General features: G+C 43.0%; 1 protein-coding gene across 6 annotated transcripts in view; it reads right to left on the reverse strand.

The window, feature by feature from the left end:
* renbp (renin binding protein) overlaps positions 1-22,200 on the reverse strand; it is an 85,565-nt gene that overhangs the window by 53,359 nt on the left and 10,006 nt on the right. Inside the window, exons 1-2 of one of the 6 annotated variants that reach the window (XM_061987885.2) lie at positions 8,522-8,558; positions 7,994-8,123 (exon numbers count right to left, since the gene is read on the reverse strand). In XM_061987885.2, coding sequence (XP_061843869.1) covers positions 7,994-8,008 — 15 coding nt within the window. In that variant the 5' untranslated portion in view covers positions 8,009-8,123; positions 8,522-8,558. Of the gene's footprint in view, positions 1-7,979; positions 8,124-8,521; positions 8,625-17,712; positions 18,202-21,843; positions 21,980-22,200 lie in introns of those variants that run through there. The other 5 variants (XM_061987910.1, XM_061987929.1, XM_061987883.1 and 2 more) reach the window with 5 other exon arrangements.

The raw sequence follows: 22,200 nt of genomic DNA on the forward strand, positions 1-22,200 counted from the left end.
TACCACATCCCCTACTTGCAAGCTTGGTCTTTCTGACTTCCACTTCTTGCATGGCTGAAGGATCGTCAAGTACTCTTTGTACACATCTTGTTGTGTTGTTTTCAATATGACCAGTCTTGCTTGACTGAGTTCATCTTTTCTCTGGATACCGTCTGAAGTTTTCCAGAAGACTCTAGCCTTTTGGACAAGCTTGGCTATTGCACGAGTAAGAGATTTCCAGCTGGAGAATCTTTCAAACCGGTGAGAGCCAGGAAGTCCACTTGTGGATTTCGTAGCATAGGTTGAAACTTGAGGGCGAACTTCTACATCAGTCTCAGGATGCAGAAGGTTATATGCCTCTAGCTGTGGAACTTCATCCACTTCTGGATTTCTTAGAAAAGCTGGACCTGTCAGCCAGTTGGTATCTGGTAGGAGAGCCGCTGAGACAGACCTAGATCCGTGATCTGCAGGATTAAGTTTGGTGTTGATGTAGTGCCATTGCTCTGGGGTAGAGGACCTTCTTATTCTTGTCACTCTGTTTGCCACGTAGACATAGAAGTTTCTGGACGCATTATGTATGTAGCCCAGTACGATCTTGCTGTCTGTGTAGTACGTGACTTTGTGAATCTCTACATCGATGTCATCCATTATCGTCTCTGCAATTTCCACTGCCAAGACGGCTGCACACAATTCCAAACGAGGGACAGTGTGAGCAGGACGTGGAGCCAGCTTGGATTTCCCCATGATAAACTCGACATGGCTGTGTCCTTCTGTATCGATTGCCCTGAGGTATGCTACAGCTGATATAGCCATAGTTGATGCATCTGAGAACACACAAATCTCTCTGTATACTGTGGCGAGCAGAGAAACAGAGATGTAGGTTCTCTGGATCTGGAGCTGCATAAGTTCCTTGAGGGAATCTTTCCAGACATTCCACTGGATTGCTTTGTCTTCTGGTAGCGGAGTGTCCCAATCATAGTCTTCTGTGGAGACATTTCTCACGAGTGCCTTGCCCTGAACTGTGACAGGTGCCACAAACCCCAAGGGATCATAGAGACTGTTTACCACTGAAAGGATTCCCCTTCTTGTAAATGGCTTTTCTTTGTCAGACACACAGAAGGAGAAACTGTCTGTTTGAAGGTCCCATCTGAGGCCTAAACTGCGTTGGAGTGGTAGTGGATCAGATGTCAGGTCGAGATCATTAAGGCCTTTGGCAAGGTCTTCTGGGGGGAAAGCATCCAAAACAGTGTTGCTGTTAGATGCTATCTTATGTAGCCTGATGCTTGACTCTGCCAACACCTCTCTTGCTTTTGATGGTACGGTGATGGTTTCCTCAGCATTGGAGAATGAGGCAAGCCCATCATCTACATAGAAGTTCCTCATTATGAACTGCTTAGCATCTGTACCATGTTCTCTCTCTCCCTCTTCAGCTGCCCTTCTCAAGCCATAAATGGCCACAGCCGGCGAAGGGCTGTTACCGAACACATGCACTGTCATTCGGTATTCAGTCACTGGTTTTGTGAAGTCGTTGTCTTCGAACCACAAAAATCTTAGAAAGTCACGGTGTTCATTCCAGACTGTGAAACAGTAAAACATCTGCTGTATGTCGGTGGACACTGCAACCGGCTCTCTGTGGAAGCTAATAAGGACTCCAAGAAGGGTATTATTCAGGTCAGGTCCTTTCAAGAGGACGTCGTTGAGGGAAATGCCTTCGTGTTTAGCACTAGAATCAAACACCACGCGTATTTGATCCAGCTTTTGGGGGTGATAGACACCAAAGGTTGGTAAGTACCAGCACTCTTGCTTCTCCTTCAATGGTGGAGCTAGCTCTGCTTGTCCTGAGTCAAAGATTTTCTGCATAAACTCTGTGTATTGTTCTTTCATAACTGGCTTTCTTTCCAGTGTGCGACATAGAGATGACAGTCGTTTTGCCACTTGCTCTCTATTGTTCGGCAGACGTTGTCTTGGGAAACGGAATGGTAAGGGTGCCACCCAGGTGTTAGCCTCTTTCATGTAGACATTGTTGTCCATGATCTCAAGGAAGGCTTTGTCATCAATAGACCATGCTATTTTTTCATCCTCCTTTGTCCTCTCAAATATGTTGCTTCCAAGTTCATCAGTGTCATCTTCCAGGAGACCTGTCTCTTTACGTGACCTTGGTGTGTTCTTGTAGAACTTTTCTTTCACATGAATAATACTTGTACATGGACTCAGGAACGACGTCCGTCCATTAGGTAGGACATTGGTCCTATAGACATTAATGCTGCTTGGCTTGTGGACTCCCTTTAGACATACGTCTCCGACAATGACCCAGCCGAGGTCCAATTTCTGAGCATACGGTGCATTGTTGGGTCCATTGTACTGTCTACGTACTTTGTGTACACGTAGGATGTCTCTGCCGAGAAGCATGACAATATCTGCGTCAGGATCAATAGCTGGTATTTTATCTACCACTGGCTTGAGGTGCGGATAATGATGTGCTATTTCTACTGAGGGGATCTCCGCACGGTCATCAGGCATCATATCACACTCAATTAATGTTGGCAGTGGGATCTGTACACTGCCATCTATTGACTCTACAATGAGATTATTTGCGCGTCGTCCTGATGTTTCCATGACCCCTGCACATGTTTTAAGGGTGTAAGGAGTGGCACCTGATCCAATGCCAAACAGGTCAAATAGCTCACTCTTGGCCAGCGACCTGTTACTCTGCTCATCGAGGACAGCATATGCTTTAACAGCTTTCTCTCGTTGACTTGCAGGGTATACATGGACCAAGCATATTTTGGAGCATGATCGGGCACCAACTGCCTTCCCGCACACCTCTGTGCATTTTGACTTGACCTCTGGAGGCTCTTTCTCTTCTCGCTCCCCGCCTTGATCTTCGATGACAGCAGAGCTCTCTGGTTTTCTTACTGCTGGGCCAGGGTGTAAAGCAGTTGGGTGCCTACTACTGTCGCACTCTTTGCACTGCACCGTTTTATCACAGTCCTTGGCAAAGTGTCTTGTTGAGGCGCAACACTTGAAACAGATGTGTTTCTCCTTGAGGTAGGCTATCCGCTCTTCTAAGCTCTTGTTGCGGAAGCCATAACATTTTCTTAGGGGATGGGGCTTATTATGTAAAGGACACACTCTGTCTGGATCTTCAACCCTTTTCTCCTCCTTGTTTTGCTTGCCTACATCTGCTTTGGACACATTCAGACCACCAAGCTCAGCAAAGCTGGGGTCATTTCGTATCTTTGCTTGGTCTTGAATAAATTGTACAAAGACGTGAAAAGGAGGATATCGAACTCGAAAGTCTTCCTTATACTTCGAGCCAAATGAGATCCACTTCTCGTATATAGGGAGCTTCTGCGCTATAGGGAGCTTCTGCGCTATAGGAGTGACTCCCCGGGGAGTGTTGAGGTAAGAAAGTCCAGGTAGGAATCCATCTCATCTTGCTGCTTCCAGCTCTAGCAATAGATCTCCTAGGTCCTGTAATTTTTGATTGTCCTTATTTGCAATCCTTGGAAATTCCTCTAACCTCTTCAACATAGCATCTTCAATGATTTCAGCTGACCCATAGCATTCCTCCAGCCTCTTCCACAACTTTGAGAGTCCTTCTTTAGCGTCATGGATGTAGGCTGAACGGATTCGTTTGGCCAACTCTGCAGACTTTGGTCCCAGCCACTTGGACATTAAACCTGACTCCTGGCTGTAGGTGAGGTTCAAGCCACCAATGGCATTGATAAAGGAAGCCTTCCATACCCAGTAGTTCTCAGGTCTATCATCAAACATCAGGAGACCAGTGCTAATTATTTCTTTGCAAATGAGGTATTTGTCTAAGTATGATTGATCACGTGGGGGCATGTGGTTAAATGCACCTTGGTGGCTAGGCTGCTGGTCTCGGGGGCGTGTGCGAAGTGAAGTTGCTGGGTGAAATATCTTTCTTGATGGGAATTTCACAGGGGTGGTGGGTCTGCTCTGGCGTTCCCCTTGCCATTTGTGCAACGAATGAAAATAGTTGCTTTTTTCTGCACAACTGCGTACATCCATACCGTCCATTTCCATATCACCGTTGTCCATGTATTGCTGGCGCTTTGGCGATAAGACGGAATCACCGTTGTCCATGTACTGCTGGCGCTCTGGTGAATAAACGGCTTTTTGTTTTGGATGCCGGAGTTGTTGCTGACCATGATCCACAGAATGTTGTTGCACATATGCCCTAGTGCGTTGCTGTGAGGAATAGGGAGCCAAACCTGTTACACTTTGCCTTGAAGGCTCTCCAAGACTTCCAAGACTTCAGCCTCAGCGCATGCTGCTTCAGCAGCAGTCCGTACCTTCAGCGCGTCAAGGTTAGCTTGTACTTCAGCTGCTCTACATTGCTGTTCCGCTTCAATCTCCGCTTTTTTCTTTGCTTGTTCAGCTTCGATCCGTGCCTGCTCGATTTGCATGTCTGCTTGTCTTCGCGCAAATGTAGCCATGATTCTTGCAGCTTCGGCTCTGGCTCTTGCTCTGACAGCCAAACCTTGTGATGAATGTCTCGAGCTGCCAGAGGGATTAGTACGACTGGAGCGTTCAGAAGGTGCACCTCGATCTTCAGGTTTAAGGTTTTGATCATCCATATGTTGTTGAATGTCTTTCTGGCCTGCAGTTGTAATGGCTCACTTTCCTTTGTAAGCAGACTGAATGTTAAACCTTTTTACTATTCTGCTCTTGCTTTTTGCTGGTTAGCTTAGCAGATAGCTAACATGATATAATCCTTGATGAAAAAAAGAGTCCCAAGCGTCTGTAGTGTAGTTTAGGTCTTTTTAGTGAAGGATCAATCGTATATTTTGTAAAAAGGTTTAGACCTTCAAAGTCTTCAAAGTCAAAAAGAAAGCTTAAAGCCTGCAGTACGTCCTGTTTGTTTGACATCTGCTCTCAACTGTTCTCTACTGCTCTCTGAAACACACCCACACTAAGCTGGCTACGGCAAGACAGGAGGGTCAAATTAGAACACAAACTGCAAAACTGATTTCCACCACTAGGTGTCTTAGAAAATAACATTGTGGGGCATAACAGTGCTCTTCCTCGTTCCCATGTTTGATGTCCCTTGTGTCTTCCACAGTGTCTTCCTGTTGTTGCCTGTGATTGTGTCCTGCCTCACGACCTCCACCTGGATCTCTGCTTGCCTCCCTCGACCCTTGACCTCTGCTTGGACTCGGACATCTTTGCCTCTCTCCAGCCCCCGACTGCTTGCCTCCCTGCTGACTGCCTCTTCGCCTTGTCCCTTGGATTCGACGAAAGATTCACACAACACGCACCGACAACAACCCCTGGTAAAACTTACATTGTTAATCCTACACATCGTCCGCACTCATTCACTTGTGGTAGCATACACACCCCACACACTCATCAAGGTTTTCAATAAACCTGATAAACATATATATATATATATATATATATATATACAAACCCTGTTTCCATATGAGTTGGGAAATTGTGTTAGATGTAAATATAAACGGAATACAATGATTTGCAAATCATTTTCAACCCATATTCAGTTGAATGTGCTACAAAGACAACATATTTGATGTTCAAACTGATAAACATTTTTTTTTTGCAAATAATCATTAACTTTAGAATTTGATGCCAGCAACACGGGACAAAGAAGTTGGGAAAGGTGGCAATAAATACTGATAACGTTAAGGAATGCTCATCAAACACTTATTTGGAACATCCCACAGGTGTGCAGGCTAATTGGGAACAGGTGGGTGCCATGATTGGGTATAAAAACAGCTTCCCAAAAAATGCTCAGTCTTTCACAAGAAAGGATGGGGCGAGGTACACCCCTTTGTCCACAACTGCGTGAGCAAATAGTCAAACAGTTTAAGAACAACGTTTCTCAAAGTGCAATTGCAAGAAACTTAGGGATTTCAACATCTACGGTCCATAAAATCATCAAAAGGTTCAGAGAATCTGGAGAAATCACTCCACGTAAGCGGCATGGCCGTAAACCAACATTGAATGACCGTGACCTTCGATCCCTCAGACGGCACCGTATCAAAAACCGACATCAATCTCTAAAGGATATCACCACATGGGCTCAGGAACACTTCAGAAAACCACTGTCACAAAATACAGTTCGTCGCTACATCTGTAAGTGCAAGTTAAAGCTCTACCATGCAAAGCGAAAGCCATTTATCAACAACATCCAGAAACGCAGCTGGCTTCTCTGGGCCCGAGATCATCTAAGATGGACTCATGCAAAACGGAAAAGTGTTCTGTGGTCTGACGAGTCCACCTTTCAAATTGTTTTTGGAAATATTCGACATTGTGTCATCCGGACCAAAGGGGAAGCGAACCATCCAGACTGTAATCGATGCAAAAATCAAAAGCCAGCATCTGTGATGGTATGGGGGTGCATTAGTGCCCAAGGCATGGGTAACTTACACATCTGTGAAGGCACCATTAATGTTGAAAGGTACATACAGGTTTTGGAACAACATATGCTGCCATCAAAGCGCCGTCTTTTTCATGGACGCCCCTGCTTATTTCAGCAAAACAATGCCAAGCCACATTCAGTATGTGTTACTACAGCGTGGCTTCGTAAAAAAAGAGTGCGGGAACTTTCCTGGCCCGCCTGCAGTCCTTACGTGTCTCCCGTCGAAAATGTGTGGCGCATTATAAAGCGCAAAATAAGACAGCGGAGACCCCGGACTGTTGAACGACTGAAGCTCTACATAAAACAAGAATGGGAAAGAATTCCACTTTCAAGCTTCAAGCTGGTTTAATGTTTGACCACTCCTCTTGACAAAATTGGTGCAGTTCAGCTAAATTTGTTGGTTTTCTGACATGGACTTGTTTCTTCAGCATTGTCCATATGTTTAAGTCAGGTCTTTGTTAAGGCCATTCTAAAACCTTAATTCAAGCCTGATTTAGCCATTCCTTTACCACTTTTGACGTGTGTTTGGGGTCATTGTCCTGTTGAAACACCCAACTGCGCCCAAGACCGAACCTGCGAGCTGATGATTTTAGGTTGTCCTGAAGAATTTGGAGGTAATCCTCTTTTTTTCATTGTCCCATTTACTCTCTGTAAAGCACCAGTTCCATTGGCAGCAAAACAGGCCCAGAGCATAATACTAACACCACCATGTTTGACGGTAGGAATGGCGTTCCTAGGATTAAAGGCCTCACCTTTTCTCCTCCAAACATATTGCTGGGTATTGTGGCCAAACAGCTAATTTTTTTTTTCATCTGACATCACACGGACAAAGACAAGACCTTTGTGAGGAAAGTTCTGTGGATGACTACCAAAAGCGCCTCATTGCAGTGAAACTTGCCAAGGGACATGTAACCAAATATTAACATTGCTGAATATATACTTTTGACCTAGCAGATTTGGTCACATTTTCAGTAGACCCGTAATAAATTCATAAAAGAACCAAACTTCATGAATGTGTTTTATGACCAACAAGTATGTTCTCCAATCACAAATAAGAGTTGTAGAAATTATTGGATACTCAAGACAGCCATGACGTTATAGGTTCTTTTGCAAGTGTATGTAAACTTTTGACCACGACTGTATATCCAAATCAATATTTTTGAAAATGATGAATGCAGCTGGGATAGGCTCCAGCACCCCCACGGGAACAAGCGGTAGAAAATGGATGCATGGATGTATGAATGAAAATGTGTGAGCAAAATGTGTGTTTAAAAAGGATGTCAAGTTATGTGACTGTGGTGTACGCATGCTCAAACCGAACTGAAACACTGTCGAAGCATGTGGAAGAAAGTTATGACTGCTAACATTTTCCACCGCAAGGAGGCGAAATTGGTGCCATGGCTGACATGCAGTCACGTACTTCCCAGTGCCTTGACACTTCATCACTAAATTTTGTTAACATAATTTTTATTTTTACATCAAATAATGCTGACAAAATTGTGTGTTTAAAAATGTATTTAGTTGAAATACAGTGTGTAAAAAAAATTCGCTGTCGTGTACATAAATTGTGTATAAAAATTCTGTGCAGAAATACAATTCAAGACTCACTTCTGGTGAAAGCATTCGAGCCTGTCTCAGAACCAGCCAATGAGATGTCAAGTTTGAAGTCACGTGACACAGGTCTCTCAAAGCAGAACAAATGGCAGTTTATGCAGCAGCACTACACGCTACAACATACCTAGGCATAATAAAACATAATACAAATATTAATCCAGCCCTGCTGGATTTTTCCAAACCATAAAATTATTCTAACGGCTAGAATCTGCACTTTTGAGAGACATACGGGTTATCACAGTAATCACAGGAGCCCCGCGCAGACAAGCAGAGTGGGCGGGGTGTGTTTACAGCGCACGTGAGTGTCAGGAGGAGGAAGATTTAGTATTTTATAAATTCTGCAGAAAAGGGATATATCGAATATGTGTATGTGTTTTGCCGTGATCCGCTTTTATCTGTTTTTCCCCACACAATCTAGGGATTTTTTTTCACGAATGCACAGCGAGTTTGTTTAAAGTGTTCACAAAAAGGACCTTAAGTCACATGAAGACAAACAGATTACACAACAAAATTTACACGCACAATAATCGAGCTTTAACCTGTCAGGCGTGCACCGTCGAGAAGTGTCTTCTTCTTCTTCTTACCGTCGCCGCCCTCCGCCCGACCCGGCTGTCACGTGATAACAACAAGCTGCCGGTCGACGAATGAAAGCAGAAAGCCTCCCGGTGACGTCAGAGTCACAAGACACTAACGTGAAAAACTCTGAGGCGCTTCTATCGAGTCAAATGGGACACAATTAAATACATTTTTTAATATCTTATGTTTAATGTCTCATTACAATAATTATTTACAACTAACTATAAACATTTATTAAATGTAATTAATTTATTGAATGTAAAAGTTTATTTATTAATGATGTGATTATTTGATGATGTGTTTCATTATTTCATAAACATGACTGTCTGTGCTTCAGCAATTAATTTAATCTGTCAAATTTGGCCATCGAAATCAGTGGGCGGGGCTAATAGTTGGTTGCTTTGGTTTGACGTCTTTCAAAACATGGCGGCTAAGGAGTACATACTCATACTTTTTGGGGAGTTGCTCATAGATATTTTAGACATTGCAGAGTACGCGGAAGATAAAACTGTCTCAGTTCATGCAGAGGAATTTATTCAAGATGTCGGATTATTTCCGCTCTTTCACTCCGCAACATATCGGACCCGCCCACTGACGCAATACATTCATGATGCGCTGACAGCAGGGCCGGCCCGTGGCATAGGCCGTATAGGCAAATGCTAAGGGCGCCGTCCATCAGGGGGCGCCACGCCAGCCCCACAAATGTTGGAGAAAAAAAAAAAGAAAGTTGGTACTATTATTTCTAAATACAAAAAATAATCCCACGTTAATTAAAATGCAAAGTAAAGCCTATTTAATAGAAATATTATTTGTTACAACACCCTCGGGGTGTGCATGGACAACAAGCTGGACTGGATTGTTAACACGGACCACTTGTATAGGAAGGGAGGGTGTACTTCCTGAGGAGGCTGCGCTCCTTCAACATTTGCAAAAAACTCTTGTGGATGTACTACCAGTCTGTGGTTGCCAGTGTTCTGTTCTACATCGTAACTGCCAATCCAGAGGTACCGCCCCCGATGTCCACGCAATGCTGCAGAGTCTTGTCAACCAAGACAGCCCCACAGCATCCAGAGCCTTAAGGAACTCCGGGCGGTCCTCATCCACCCCCGGGGCCTTGCCACCGAGGAGCTTTTTAACTACCTCAGCAACCTCAGCCGCAGAAATAGAAGAGCCCACCACAGATGCCCCAGGCACTGCTTCCTCATAGGAAGACGTGTTGGTGGGATTGAGGAGGTCTTCGAAGTATTCCCTCCACCGATACACAACATCCGCAGTCGAGGTCAGCAGAACACCATTCTCACCATACACGGTGTGGATAGTGCACTGCTTCCCCTTCCTGAGACGGCGGATGGTGGTCCAGAATCGCTTCGAAGCCGTCCGGAAGTCGTTTTCCATGGCTTCCCCGAACTCCTCCCATGGCCGAGTTTTTGCCTCCGCAACCGCTGAAGCCGCACACCGCTTGGCCTGTCGGTACCTGTCCGCTGCCTCAGGAGTCCTATGAGCCAAAAGAACCCGATAGGACTCCTTCTTCAGCTTGACGGCATCCCTCACTGCCGGTGTCCACCAACGGGTTCTAGGATTACCGCCACGACAGGAACCAACTACCTTGCGGCCACAGCTCCAATCAGCTGCCTTGACAATAGAGGCGCGGAACATGGTCCACTCGGACTCAATGTCCAGCACCTCCCTCGTGACATGTTCAAAGTTCTTCCGGAGGTGGGAATTGAAACTCTCTCTGACAGGAGACTCAGCCAGACGTTCCCAGCAAACCCTCACAATGCGTTTGGGCCTGCCAGGTCTGTCCGGCATCCTCCCCCACCATCGCAGCCAACTCACCAACAGGTGGTGATCGGTTGAAAGCTCCACCCATCTCTTCACCCGAGTGTCCAAAACATGAGGCCGCAAATCCGATGACACAACTACAAAGTCGATCATGGAACTGCGGCCTAGGGTGTCCTGGTGCCAAGTGCACATATGGACACCCTTATGTTCGAACATGGTGTTCATTATGGACAATCTGTGACGGGCACAAAAGTCCAATAACAAAACACCACTCGGGTTCAAGAATGGCCGCCCGGATCTGATCTGAAATTAACATTGAGCATCCCTAATTTTTTGTGTAACATTTCAACATTCTCTTGGTACGTTATACCCATTTGCTCATATATATATATATATATATATATATATATATATATATATATATATATATATATATATATATAAATTATGGCAACTGAGCTGCTATTTTTTTTAAACCGTAACATGGTTGTTGTTTTTACAATCTATTACTGTAATGGAAAAAAACCCAAAACGGTACCACAGGGTTTGTGTTTTTTTACCGGTAAAAAAAATGGCAGCTCAGTTGCCTGAATTTTACCGTAAAAACTGTTGCCATTTTTACATTTTACAGTACAAGTTGATGAATAACTTGCATTGAAATCAATAGTCAAACAGATAAGTATTGTTGTTGTTGTTGTTTTTTGTTAAAAAAAATGTTTGGAATGTATGAATTCTTTTTGCATTATTAGATAATATTCAAGTTTAAAAGACATTAAATTTCATGCAAGATATGTTTTTTTCTGTCAAATTAGAAAAAATGAATACATTTAGTATGAAAACCTATTGTACTTTATCGACACATGACGTGGCAGGGGTTTTGAGTTTGACATCTGTTTTAAAACATGCCGCACGCTGGTACAAAAAATTGCAGTGGGACGCAGTTCGTTCTCTTCACATTCTGAGTTAGCATTCTATTAGTATCGCAAAAAGAAAAAGCATTCCTTTTGAGGACAACGATGTCCACATTCTGGTTAGGGAAGTCGTCGATGTCACACAAGAAAAATCTCTCCCTAAACACCATCTCTTACAGTCTGCTTAGAACAATGTCCTGACATCCCTCCCCCTAATATTGTCTCCTTCCATCAGAAGCGTGGCCCCTGCGGAGCTTGTATTGAAATGCACCATCTTACGCCAGGCAACAACAAAAACCACCCGACTGTGAGCCCAACCACTAGACATGAATGAGCAACATTTTTAGATCGCAGGTGTCATGCAGAGTGTGGCCCAAAACATTTTTTTTAACAACCTGCGGCACATTTAAATTTTTTTATTACAATAACAACATCAAAATGTGTAAGAAAAGAGCAAACAGGTGAAATGTAACGAGAAAAAGTTAGTGTTGACTCTAATAACACAAAGCTGCCATGCTGGCAGTTTTATTCTTTAGAACTGTTGTTGCTAAAAAAATAAAAATAAAAATAAATCAGAAGTGTTATTGATTATAGATCTACAGAAGGCTCCCATTACGTCAAATTAAATATTCCACTTTGAAATATTTTTTGGGGAAAATATTGCATATTTTGTGTTTTTGCAATAGGACAAAACTATATTTTCTCTCACAATAAGGGCACAAAACAATAACATAAAAAACCCAAGGAAACTTACATTTTATCTAAAGTTGATCGAGAGATTTAAGCGTTGAAAGTAAATGGGTGGGTAGTTTTGGATCCCCGAGACCTTTAGTGCTCAAAAAATAATGATTCCAAATCTTTGTTATAATAAATTGTTGGCCAATTGAAGGCTCCAATTACTTTACATCAAATATTACAATTTGAAAATTTTGGGGGGGAAATTGTGTATATTTTGAGTTTTTAAATAACACATTTATTTATTCATTTTTTAACAAAAAAAAGCATAAAATATAAAATAACAACAACTTTGCATCGACGGATAGCTCTGAAGTTGAGCTGGCGATTTAAGCGTTGAAAGCAAAAAAAATTTTTTTTTACTGTATTATAACATAAACCTATTTTATAACACTTTTAGAAGCTTCTAGAATCCCCAGATTCTCGAAGCTGTTTGTTAAATAAAAAAATGTCATAGCTCAAAAAATAATAATGATTCAAAATCAATGTGGTTATGAATTGTTGACTGTAGAGGGGGGCGTGACCTGCGGGACTGCCACGGAACGGGGTGTGCAAGGACCGTCTTCGAAGACAGCGACAGGTATCTAATCACCTGTCGCCTGTATTAGCAGCAGCCGGACCGAGACACTTGGTTGGACTTGGAGGTGCTGAGGGAAAATACATTTTGCTGGAAAACAGAAACGTGTCGATATTGATGCAAATAAAACAGTCGTATACCCTGAATTTGGGCTCTCCTGGCAGTGTGTGGTGGTCCGAAGCACCCACTAGAGGGCAACCTCTACATTTTGGCGCCCAACATACCGAACCACCAGAGGAGATGGAAGCCGACCCCCTGGCAGCATTGGCGAAGATCCTCGCGGAGGTGTCGGCGGCCAGTCGCCAACAGCTGGAGGCGGTCCAGCAGAAAGTGGGCCAGCAGGGCCAGATGATGAGAGCGCTGGCGGACCGGATCGGTGCGGCACCGCCAACGTCGGCGGCCGTCTCCATGCAGCGCATGGGGGAGACAGAGGACCCCCAGGACTCCATAGACATTTTTGTGGCCACGGCGGAGGCATGCGCGTGGCCGGAAGAGGAGTGGGGGGGTGCGTCGCTGCCGCTGCCGGCGGGGGAGGCGCAGCGGGCGGTGCTTAGCCGCGGCGGCCTCCCGCATGCACTTCCCGGACCTGAGGAGGGCAGTGCTGGACCGGACCGGTTGCACCGCCGAGGACCACCGACGCCGGTTCCAGGCGCTGCGTCTGGGGACGAAGGCCCACCCGTTTGTGCTCGCGCAGCAGCTCCGAGACACGGCGACACGTTGGCTTCAGCCAAGAGAGGGCGACGACAAGGTGATGGAGCGGCTGGTCACGGAGCAGTTCATGGAGGCGATCCCAGCGCGGACGGCGGCCTGGGTCCGTTACCACCGGCCCCAAGACCTGGCCGCGACAGTGACGCTCGCCGAGGACCACCTGGCGGTGCACCGCGAAGGGCGAAGGGAGACGACCACAGAGGCAGCTGAGCGCCCAGAACCAGCACCGCGCGGGAGGAGGTGGCGCTGCGCAACTGACTCTGTTTCTTTTTTGTTCACACAGAGCCCAACGCGCCCAGCACCAGCACCGCGCAGACCGAGCGCGCAGCGGGAGGAGGCGGCGCCGCGGCAGGAGGCGGCACTGCGGGACCGGCGGCGCCCGGCCGCAACTAACTCTTTTTATTGTGCTTCCTTGCAGATCCCGGCTGCTGCGGATACAGTGCTTCCCGCGCAGACGGCCCCTAAAACGCCTGGGCAGGCGTGCTGGAAGCTGGGCAGCCCGGTCACGTGCGTCAGGGACCTCCGGCCCGGGTGAGACGTGAGGTGAGGTGATGGTGGATTCGGGCTGCGAGCAGTCCATGATCCACCAGAACCTGGTTCGACCTGGGGCTTTGAGGCAGGCAGCACGGGTGAAAATTAGATGTGTTCATAGGGATGTGCACGAATACCTTGTGGTGCCGGTGGAAATTCAATACGGCGGACAAAAGCATGTCAAGGTTGCTGTAAGTGCGCACCTTACGCACCCCTTAATCCTGGGTACCAATTGGGCGGGGTTTAACAATTTAGTGCAGCAGTGTGTAGGGGTGCGTTCACGATCAGTGGGAAAGGGGAATATCTGCGCGGTTCTCAGCGGCGACGCGGGTTTATCCGACACTGCCGAGGGGGAACCGGCGGGGGCTTCGCGGAAGGGAAGTACAGTATTTGGGGTACCACTTGGGAGGAGGGCAGGTGCGCCCGCAATTAGATAAAACAGCGGCAATTGCGGCTTACCCAACCCCCAAGACGAAAAAAGAGGTGAGGCAGCTTCCCGGCCTGAGTCTGGCGGTGGAGGTATGTGGAGGGGGGAGTGGCCGCGGAACGGGGTGTGCAAGGACCGGCCTAGAAGACAGCGACAGGTGAGTGGATGGCCCAGTTGGACCTTGTTATCTAATCACCTGTCGCCTTTATTAGCAGCAGCCAGTACGAGACACGTGGTTGGAGTTGCAGGAGGAAAGGACATTGTGCTGTAAAGCAGAATCCTATTGATATTTATGAAAATAAAACAGTGTTATACCCTGAATTCCGGGCTTTCCTGGCAGTGTGTGGTGGTCCGAAGAACCCACTAGAGCAGACCTGGGCAAATTAAGGCCCTGGGGCCACTTGCGGACCGTTGAGCTTTTCAATCTGGCCCGCCGGACATTCCCAAAACATTTTTTTTAGATCTTCAAGATGGAAACTGTAGCTGCCATTATGATGTGCAGTGATGTTTTCAAATGACCGTAAGTCTTGAACAATACAAAGTATTTCAATGGTTGGAATCTGCACTTTTGCATGATATACTAGTTATTATGGTAATCTAATTAGTTACTATGGTAATCTAATTATTTACTATGGTAATCTAGTTAGTTACTATGGTCATCTAAATCACAGCAGCTCAGACGAGGCACCAAGCAGTGTGGGTGGAGAGCGTTTCCACAGAGTGTTTACAGAGTGTCAGACTGAAATGCGGGTGTCAGGGACAGACGCAGAAGGAGATTTTTCTAAAGCTTAGAGATATATCAGATATATCAGATTGTAGGTGGGGTTTTTTTTTACCCTCCGTGTTCATATTTCGCTGTGTTTGTTTCATTTTTGTTGCGTTTCGCTTGATAATAGATATGTCGATCGAGAGGGGGTGTGACGTTCATATGTTGTCGATATTCAGTGTTTTATCCTTCATAGTTAATATTGTAAATCCCACATTCTTTATTTTCATGTACATTCTTGGTGTCTCATTCTGTAAAAAAATTTATAATTCCATTACGTTTTTTAAGGCGGTCTGTCTTAACATTTTTAGCATTCAGTCAGACATTATTGTGAGGTTTTGTATTAGTGTTCCTAAAAATCAGATATACCGGCCCCCAGACACATTTTTTCCTCTAAATTTGCCCCCCCCACCCCCGAGTCAAAATAATTGCCCAGGCCTGCACTAGAGGGCAACCTGTACATTCACCTATTCAAAGCTCCAATTATTTCACATCAAATATTCTACTTTGAAATATTTATTGTGTAAAATATTGCATATTTTGTGTGTTTGCCATAAAAATTGCACAAAACAAAAAAACAAAGTCTTACAATTTGCCTAAAGTTGATTTAGAGATTTAAGTGTTGAAAGTAAAAAAAAAAAAAATTAACAAATGACTTATTTCTAACACTTTAATGAGTGAGCCATTTTGGATCCCGAGACCTTTAGTGGGAGTTTTTTATTTATTAAAAAACTAATCATTTCACTTAGAATTTTTTGGGCGGGAAAGTATTGTATATTTTGAGTATTTGCAACAAGAAACTGTTTGTTAGTTTTTTTTTATTTTTCAAGAGCTTAAAACAAAGAGAGAAAAAAGTATATCGACAGATAGCTCTGAAGTTATCTAGAGCAGTCATTCGTAAACTTTGGTACGCCAAAGAATGATTCAGTATTTAAGTACAGGGTTTCATTTTCCTATATTCAAAGCAAACACAGTGTTACTGTCCAAATGGTGTGTAATGAGTGGCCAAAATATAAAATATTATACCTTGCAAATAAAACCTCTGCCTTGTTTTTAATGAATACTTAGGCCTACAATTTTAATGTTTGGTCATTATGGTGGTACCTGGAGAAATAAGTTTTTTTCTGAGGTGGTACTCGGTGATAAAAAGTTTGAGAACCACTGATCTGGAGATTTAAGCGTTGAATGTTAAAAAATAAAAATAAAATACAATTATTAATATATGACAAATTTTTTACATTTTAATGAGTGGTGCCTTTTTGATTTCTCAAGAATTTTAGTGGGATTGTTTTTTTTTTTAAAACATGAAAGTAAACATAAAAAGATATATATGAGTTATTTTTATGACTAAGACCTTTTCAGGTCCTCGGGACCAAACTAAAGGGAAGCCCTAAGGGTAAAAAATTGTTTTAAAGTACATATTGTATTTTAAATGAAAAATATCAAAATGGCCCCCGCATGCTTTAATTTTTCAGTGTGCGGCCCTTAGTGGAAAAAGTTTGGACACCGCTGCTTTCGAGTCTTGCATTGCCTAAAAAAAACGGACAAACAGAGACTATGGTCATATTTCTAAATTAGCAGTGTTGTCATTGTGCAACAGAGAATATTACACAAGCAGCTGAGCTAATAGAGAGTGTGGACACACAGCAGCACACATTCATCATTTCTCTGGCACTTAGGACCCTAATGGAGTTTGGGGATACAAGCATCTGCTGCAAATATCATCACTTCTCTAGAACGGGAGTAAAAACAGATTAGCCAGAACGATGACTATTAGTGCTTTGGCAGAGACTATACCCACAAATAGTGTTTGGACTACAGTACATGTAAACACTCTGCAGCTGGTATCGGAAGAATATGCCAGAATTATATTTTTATGAGCGCCGAAGCTGGTATTCCTTTAAAAAAATATTTTTTGTGCTGACTAAGCGCAGGATATTTAACCTAAACATTTCACTTCCTGTTTTGTGCCAGTCGACATGTACTTCTTTTTCAGTGCGGCTAGTTGGTCTCCAGTTCCGTCGCACTAAGAGTGGGCAGCATATTGATTCTGACGACATAAGGGGGGCATTCCCAATATGATTGGTTCTCTACCCATTGCGTAAAAAACAATTTATTTTCACGGGAATTGACTGCCAATACATATACACACAGAGAACTTGTTCGAGAAATTAACATTGTTAAGCTTAAGACGGAATTAGTTGAATGATGCGGGCACGTTTGTAACTGAATACTTTTTCCTAATACACTTGCTAACACAGCAACATTTTGTTGGATACCATACTAAATTCATATAAACCAAACTTTTTCCACTGGAGGTCCACAGACTGACGAATCAAAGGATGCCGGGGACATTTGAGTAGTTTCCCCTTCAAAACCAGTACCATGTATACATTTGTTTCCACAGATATAGAAAATGCAGTTCCGGTAGAAATTTTGTGTATGCTTCTAAAGAGCCAAAACTAGTTAGCACGCTGGCCAGACAGTGTAAAGTAACACAAAATATGAGCAAAATGAGCTTAAAAAAGCTGGCATGCAAAAAGTACTAAGGTGACATGCTAACAGTTAGCATAACTTAAATACCAAAATATATGACACCTGCTAAATTAGCTAAACAAAACTGGCATGCTAAAAAGTTAACTGTGACATGTGTCAGGTACCAAAATATATTACTCTGAGGACCTGAAAAAATTGTTTAAAATGCTGGCCTATTAACTTTAGCATGCATCAAGTATTACAACATGTCAAAATTAGCTATAAGAAAACAAAAAACTAGCATACTAACATTAGTATGCTAACAGGTATCATTCCTTAAGTAACACAATATTTAACGCTGAGGTCAGGTGTATACCTGCAAAATCATCACAAAAACAAAATAGCATGCTAATATTAGAATGCTAATATTTGTGCTGTGGGCCACATATGACCCTTGAGCTGCTCTTTGGACAACATTAGTTTCAGTAGTCTTACAATCAAACATATTTTAATTAAAAAAGCACATCATTGTCCTATGGCAGAGTGACATACAGTACATAGGTTGGCAGAGACAACATGTTAGTCATGTCTTCAAGTATATTGGAATAAATGACAGTTCACCAGCATGGTGTGGTGCGTAGACCTCTAGTTGTAGTTCCTCAAGTACACTAGCTTGTGAGGCTGGAACTTCTCACGGCACAGCGGGCACTCAGCCTGTGAGAAGTCATGCAAATAATACACACATACAACATGGAACAACTTCATACACAAAGGAAACATCTATGAAAGCTTCAACATGCTAATACTAATTTGATTAGTTTCGGGGGACTACTTTTCAATTAAAACATGTAAACAACACATTCTGACAACCGAAACTGAACATTGGAAAAATCGCTTTGGGAGTAAGCAACAATTAAAGGTATGGATGGAATATTCAGGTCTTGGTCACATGACTGTCGATTAGGGACGGCCTATTTAAAACATGCAAACATTCACAATACAATATATGTTACAGCCTCTTGCAATAAAGATATATATCACAATATATCATTTGGCACATAAATGATAACCGTTTACGCTATTTCCGGTTGCATCATTTTGTCATTAATATACTTGTTAATTTACTGTTAATATCTGGTTACTTTCTGTTGTGACATCTATCTACACTCTTACAATGTAATACACTTATTTTTATGTTGTTTGGATACATTCTGGGCAATACTACAAATTTGGGTATCAAGTACGAAGCAGTTACAGGGGCAGTATTGCTCATACTTACGCTGATACTTGAAATGATTAACATCATTAAATTATGAAAAATATTTGATCACTAATATAATCAGATTGTGATGGTGATGTAACAATATTAATTAAATATTAATTATTATATAAATATTAAGCAATATTAATTAAAAAAAGATATATCTTTACTCCGTTTGATTAAATGTAAAATATATAATAAAATAAATAGGACAAACATTTTTGACAAAAGCAAAAACTAATATTGGCTTTTTTTTCCTGAGTTCATAAAAAACGCCACAAAAAATGATTTTGTGATAATAAAACATATCGATGATTGTAGATGCGACCAGTGTTCTGAAAATTACTTTTAGAAAGTAATTTATTATAGTACCTCGTTATTTTACCAAAAAAGTCACTGAATTACGAACGGAATTACTCTTTAATAAATGTAATTAATTACGAGGAAAAGTATTTAATACTTTACTTAAGAAAAAACCTTCAAATATTTTATGCAGTTGAGAGACGTTTCATATGAGAGCACAATGTGCGTGTGTGTGCTTTTAAAAGGCGGAGCTTGTTGGCTAGCGACGTGTGACGTCAGAGGGTTTCAACGGGTTGCAAGTTTAGAAACCCTAGCGCAGAGCAAGGACGACCACGCACCGCGCTCCCCGGAGATCATTTGATTGGTCGCTGCAAAGTCCCTTCTTCTTCTGGCTGCTCTCGCTGATTTCTCATGCAGTGAACTCTGATTAGTAAAGAGATTGAATGTGCTTCAATGGCCGTCGTATCTTCTTGTCAACAAACGGTGTATTGTTTGTGTGGCAAGTAAGTTTGTCACTTCAATCATTAATTTGTTATGAATTTTTCCCCATTGCGTACGTGTGCATACGTTGATTTCAAGTTCATTTTAGTGCGGTGCTGCTTGTTGCTTTCACTAGAAAAAAGATACGTTGTGCATTGAACTTGCCGCATTTACGACGCCGTCTTGTTGTCGACATACAGTGGGGCAAAAAAGTATTTAGTCAGCCACCGATTGTGCAAGTTCTCCCACTTAAAATGATGACAGAGGTCTGTAATTTTCATCATAGGTACACTTCAACTGTGAGAGACAGAATGTGAAAAAAAATCCAGGAATTCACATTGTAGGAATTTTAAAGAATTTATTTGTAAATTATGGTGGAAAATAAGTATTTGGTCAATAACAAAAATTCAACTCAATGCTTTGTAATATAACCTTTGTTGGCATTAACAGAGGTCAAACGATTACTATAGGTCTTTACCAGGTTTGCACACACAGTAGCTGGTATTTTGGCCCATTCCTCCATGCAGATCTTCTCGAGAGCAGTGATGTTTTGGGGCTGTCGCCGAGCAACACAGACTTTCAACTCCCTTCACAGATTTTCTATGGGGTTGAGGTCTGGAGACTACAGGACTTTCAAATGCTTCTTACGGAGCCACTCCTTCGTTGCCCGGGCGGTGTGTTTGGGATCATTGTCATGCTGGAAGACCCAGCCACGTTTCATCTTCAAAGCTCTCACTGATGGAAGGAGGTTTTGGCTCAAAATTTCACGATACATGGCCCCATTTATTCTTTCCTTAACACGGATCAGTCGACCTGTCCCCTTAGCAGAAAAACAGCCCCAAAGCATGATGTTTCCACCCCCATGCTTCACAGTAGGTATGGTGTTCTTGGGATGCAACTCAGGATTCTTCTTCCTCCAAACACGACGAGTTGAGTTTATACCAAAAAGTTCTATTTTGGTTTCATTTGACCACATGACATTCTCCCAATCCTCTGCTGTATCATCCATGTGCTCTTTGGCAAACTTCAGACGGGCCTGGACATGCACTGGCTTAAGCAGGGGGACACGTCTGGCACTGCAGGATTTGATTCCCTGTCGGCGTAGTGTGTTACTGATGGTAACCTTTGTTACTTTGGTCCCAGCTCTCTGCAGGTCATTCACCAGGTCTCCCTGTGTGGTTCTGGGATTTTTGCTCACCGTTCTCATGATCATTTTGACCCCACGGGATGAGATCTTGCGTGGAGCTCCAGATCGAGGGAGATTATCAGTGGTCTTGTATGGCTTCCATTTTCTGATAATTGCTCCCACAGTTGATTTTTTTCACACCAAGCTGCTTGCCTATTGTAGATTCACTCTTCACAGTCTGGTGCAGGTCTACAATTCTTTTCCTGGTGTCCTTCGACAGCTCTTTGGTCTTGGCCATAGTGGAGTTTGGAGTCTGACTGTTTGAGGCTGTGGACATGTGTCTTTTATACAGATAACAAGTTCAAACAGGTCCCATTAATACAGGTAACGAGTGGAGAACAGAAGAGCTTCTTAAAGAAGAAGTTACAGGTCTGTAAGAGCCAGAGATCTTCCTTGTTTGAAGTGACCAAATACTTATTTTCCACCATAATTTACAAATAAATTCTTTAAAATTCCTACAATGTGAATTCCTGGATTTTTTTTCACATTCTGTCTCTCACAGTTGAAGTGTACCTATGATGAAAATTACAGACCTCTGTCATCATTTTAAGTGGGAGAACTTGCACAATCGGTGGCTGACTAAATACTTTTTTGCCCCACTGTAAAACCACATCAAAAGCAGTTACATAAAGCTATCGCTAATGACGTTGTAACATACCTAAAATTAATTAGATTACCGTTACAAGTAAAAGTAACGGCCTTACTAACGTCGTTATTACAAACACTGGTAGCGACCATATTCTAATACAATATTTGGTATCATTACTGTTAATATTTGTGATTATACGCCGACCCTTGTTTACATTCAAGAGCTCTTGCTTAGCGGTTAGCGGTGCATTTTTGTATCCTCCTCAGGTGTGTAGTGTTGCATGTTTAGCTATTCCTCATCCTGTAGTCCTCCAGTGACAATAGTACTTGTGAAAAACTGTTTATTTTCCACCATCGAATTAGTGGAGGATTGGTGGTTTTGTGCTGTTTAGCTGGCTTGCGAGGAAGCTTTGTTGCGCTGTCAAATCTGCGAAACACAGCTAGAATGTGTCATTAACATGCATTATGAGGATCATATCAAAAGCTCTATTGTTGGCGAAATTGATATAATTTATAATCTACATGACATGAGCGTTACCTTGGTGTCGCACCACTCTGTGATGCACTCCCAGCAAAAAAGATGTCCGCAAGGGGTAGAGGTCGGGTGTTTGCGCTCCTCCAGACAGAGGATGCAGTGAGAGGCCTTGGACTTTGACTTCTGGGTTTGCTGTGGACTAAAAACAAAAACTGGATGCAGTGAAAAGCGGCCATTGTAGTGTATTTTCCGGACTATAGAGCGCACTGGTATATATATAGTACAGTAGCATCGCTAACCCAACAAGGGACTCCTCCCAATAGCTCCACCCACTCGGCAGATGACTTTATGAATTTCTTTAATAAGAAAATTGAACTCATTAGAAAGGAGATTAAAGACAACGCATCCCAGCTACAACTG

The sequence above is a fragment of the Nerophis lumbriciformis genome, linkage group LG01, assembly GCF_033978685.3.
Source record: "Nerophis lumbriciformis linkage group LG01, RoL_Nlum_v2.1, whole genome shotgun sequence".
Classification (NCBI taxonomy): Eukaryota; Metazoa; Chordata; class Actinopteri; order Syngnathiformes; family Syngnathidae; genus Nerophis; species Nerophis lumbriciformis.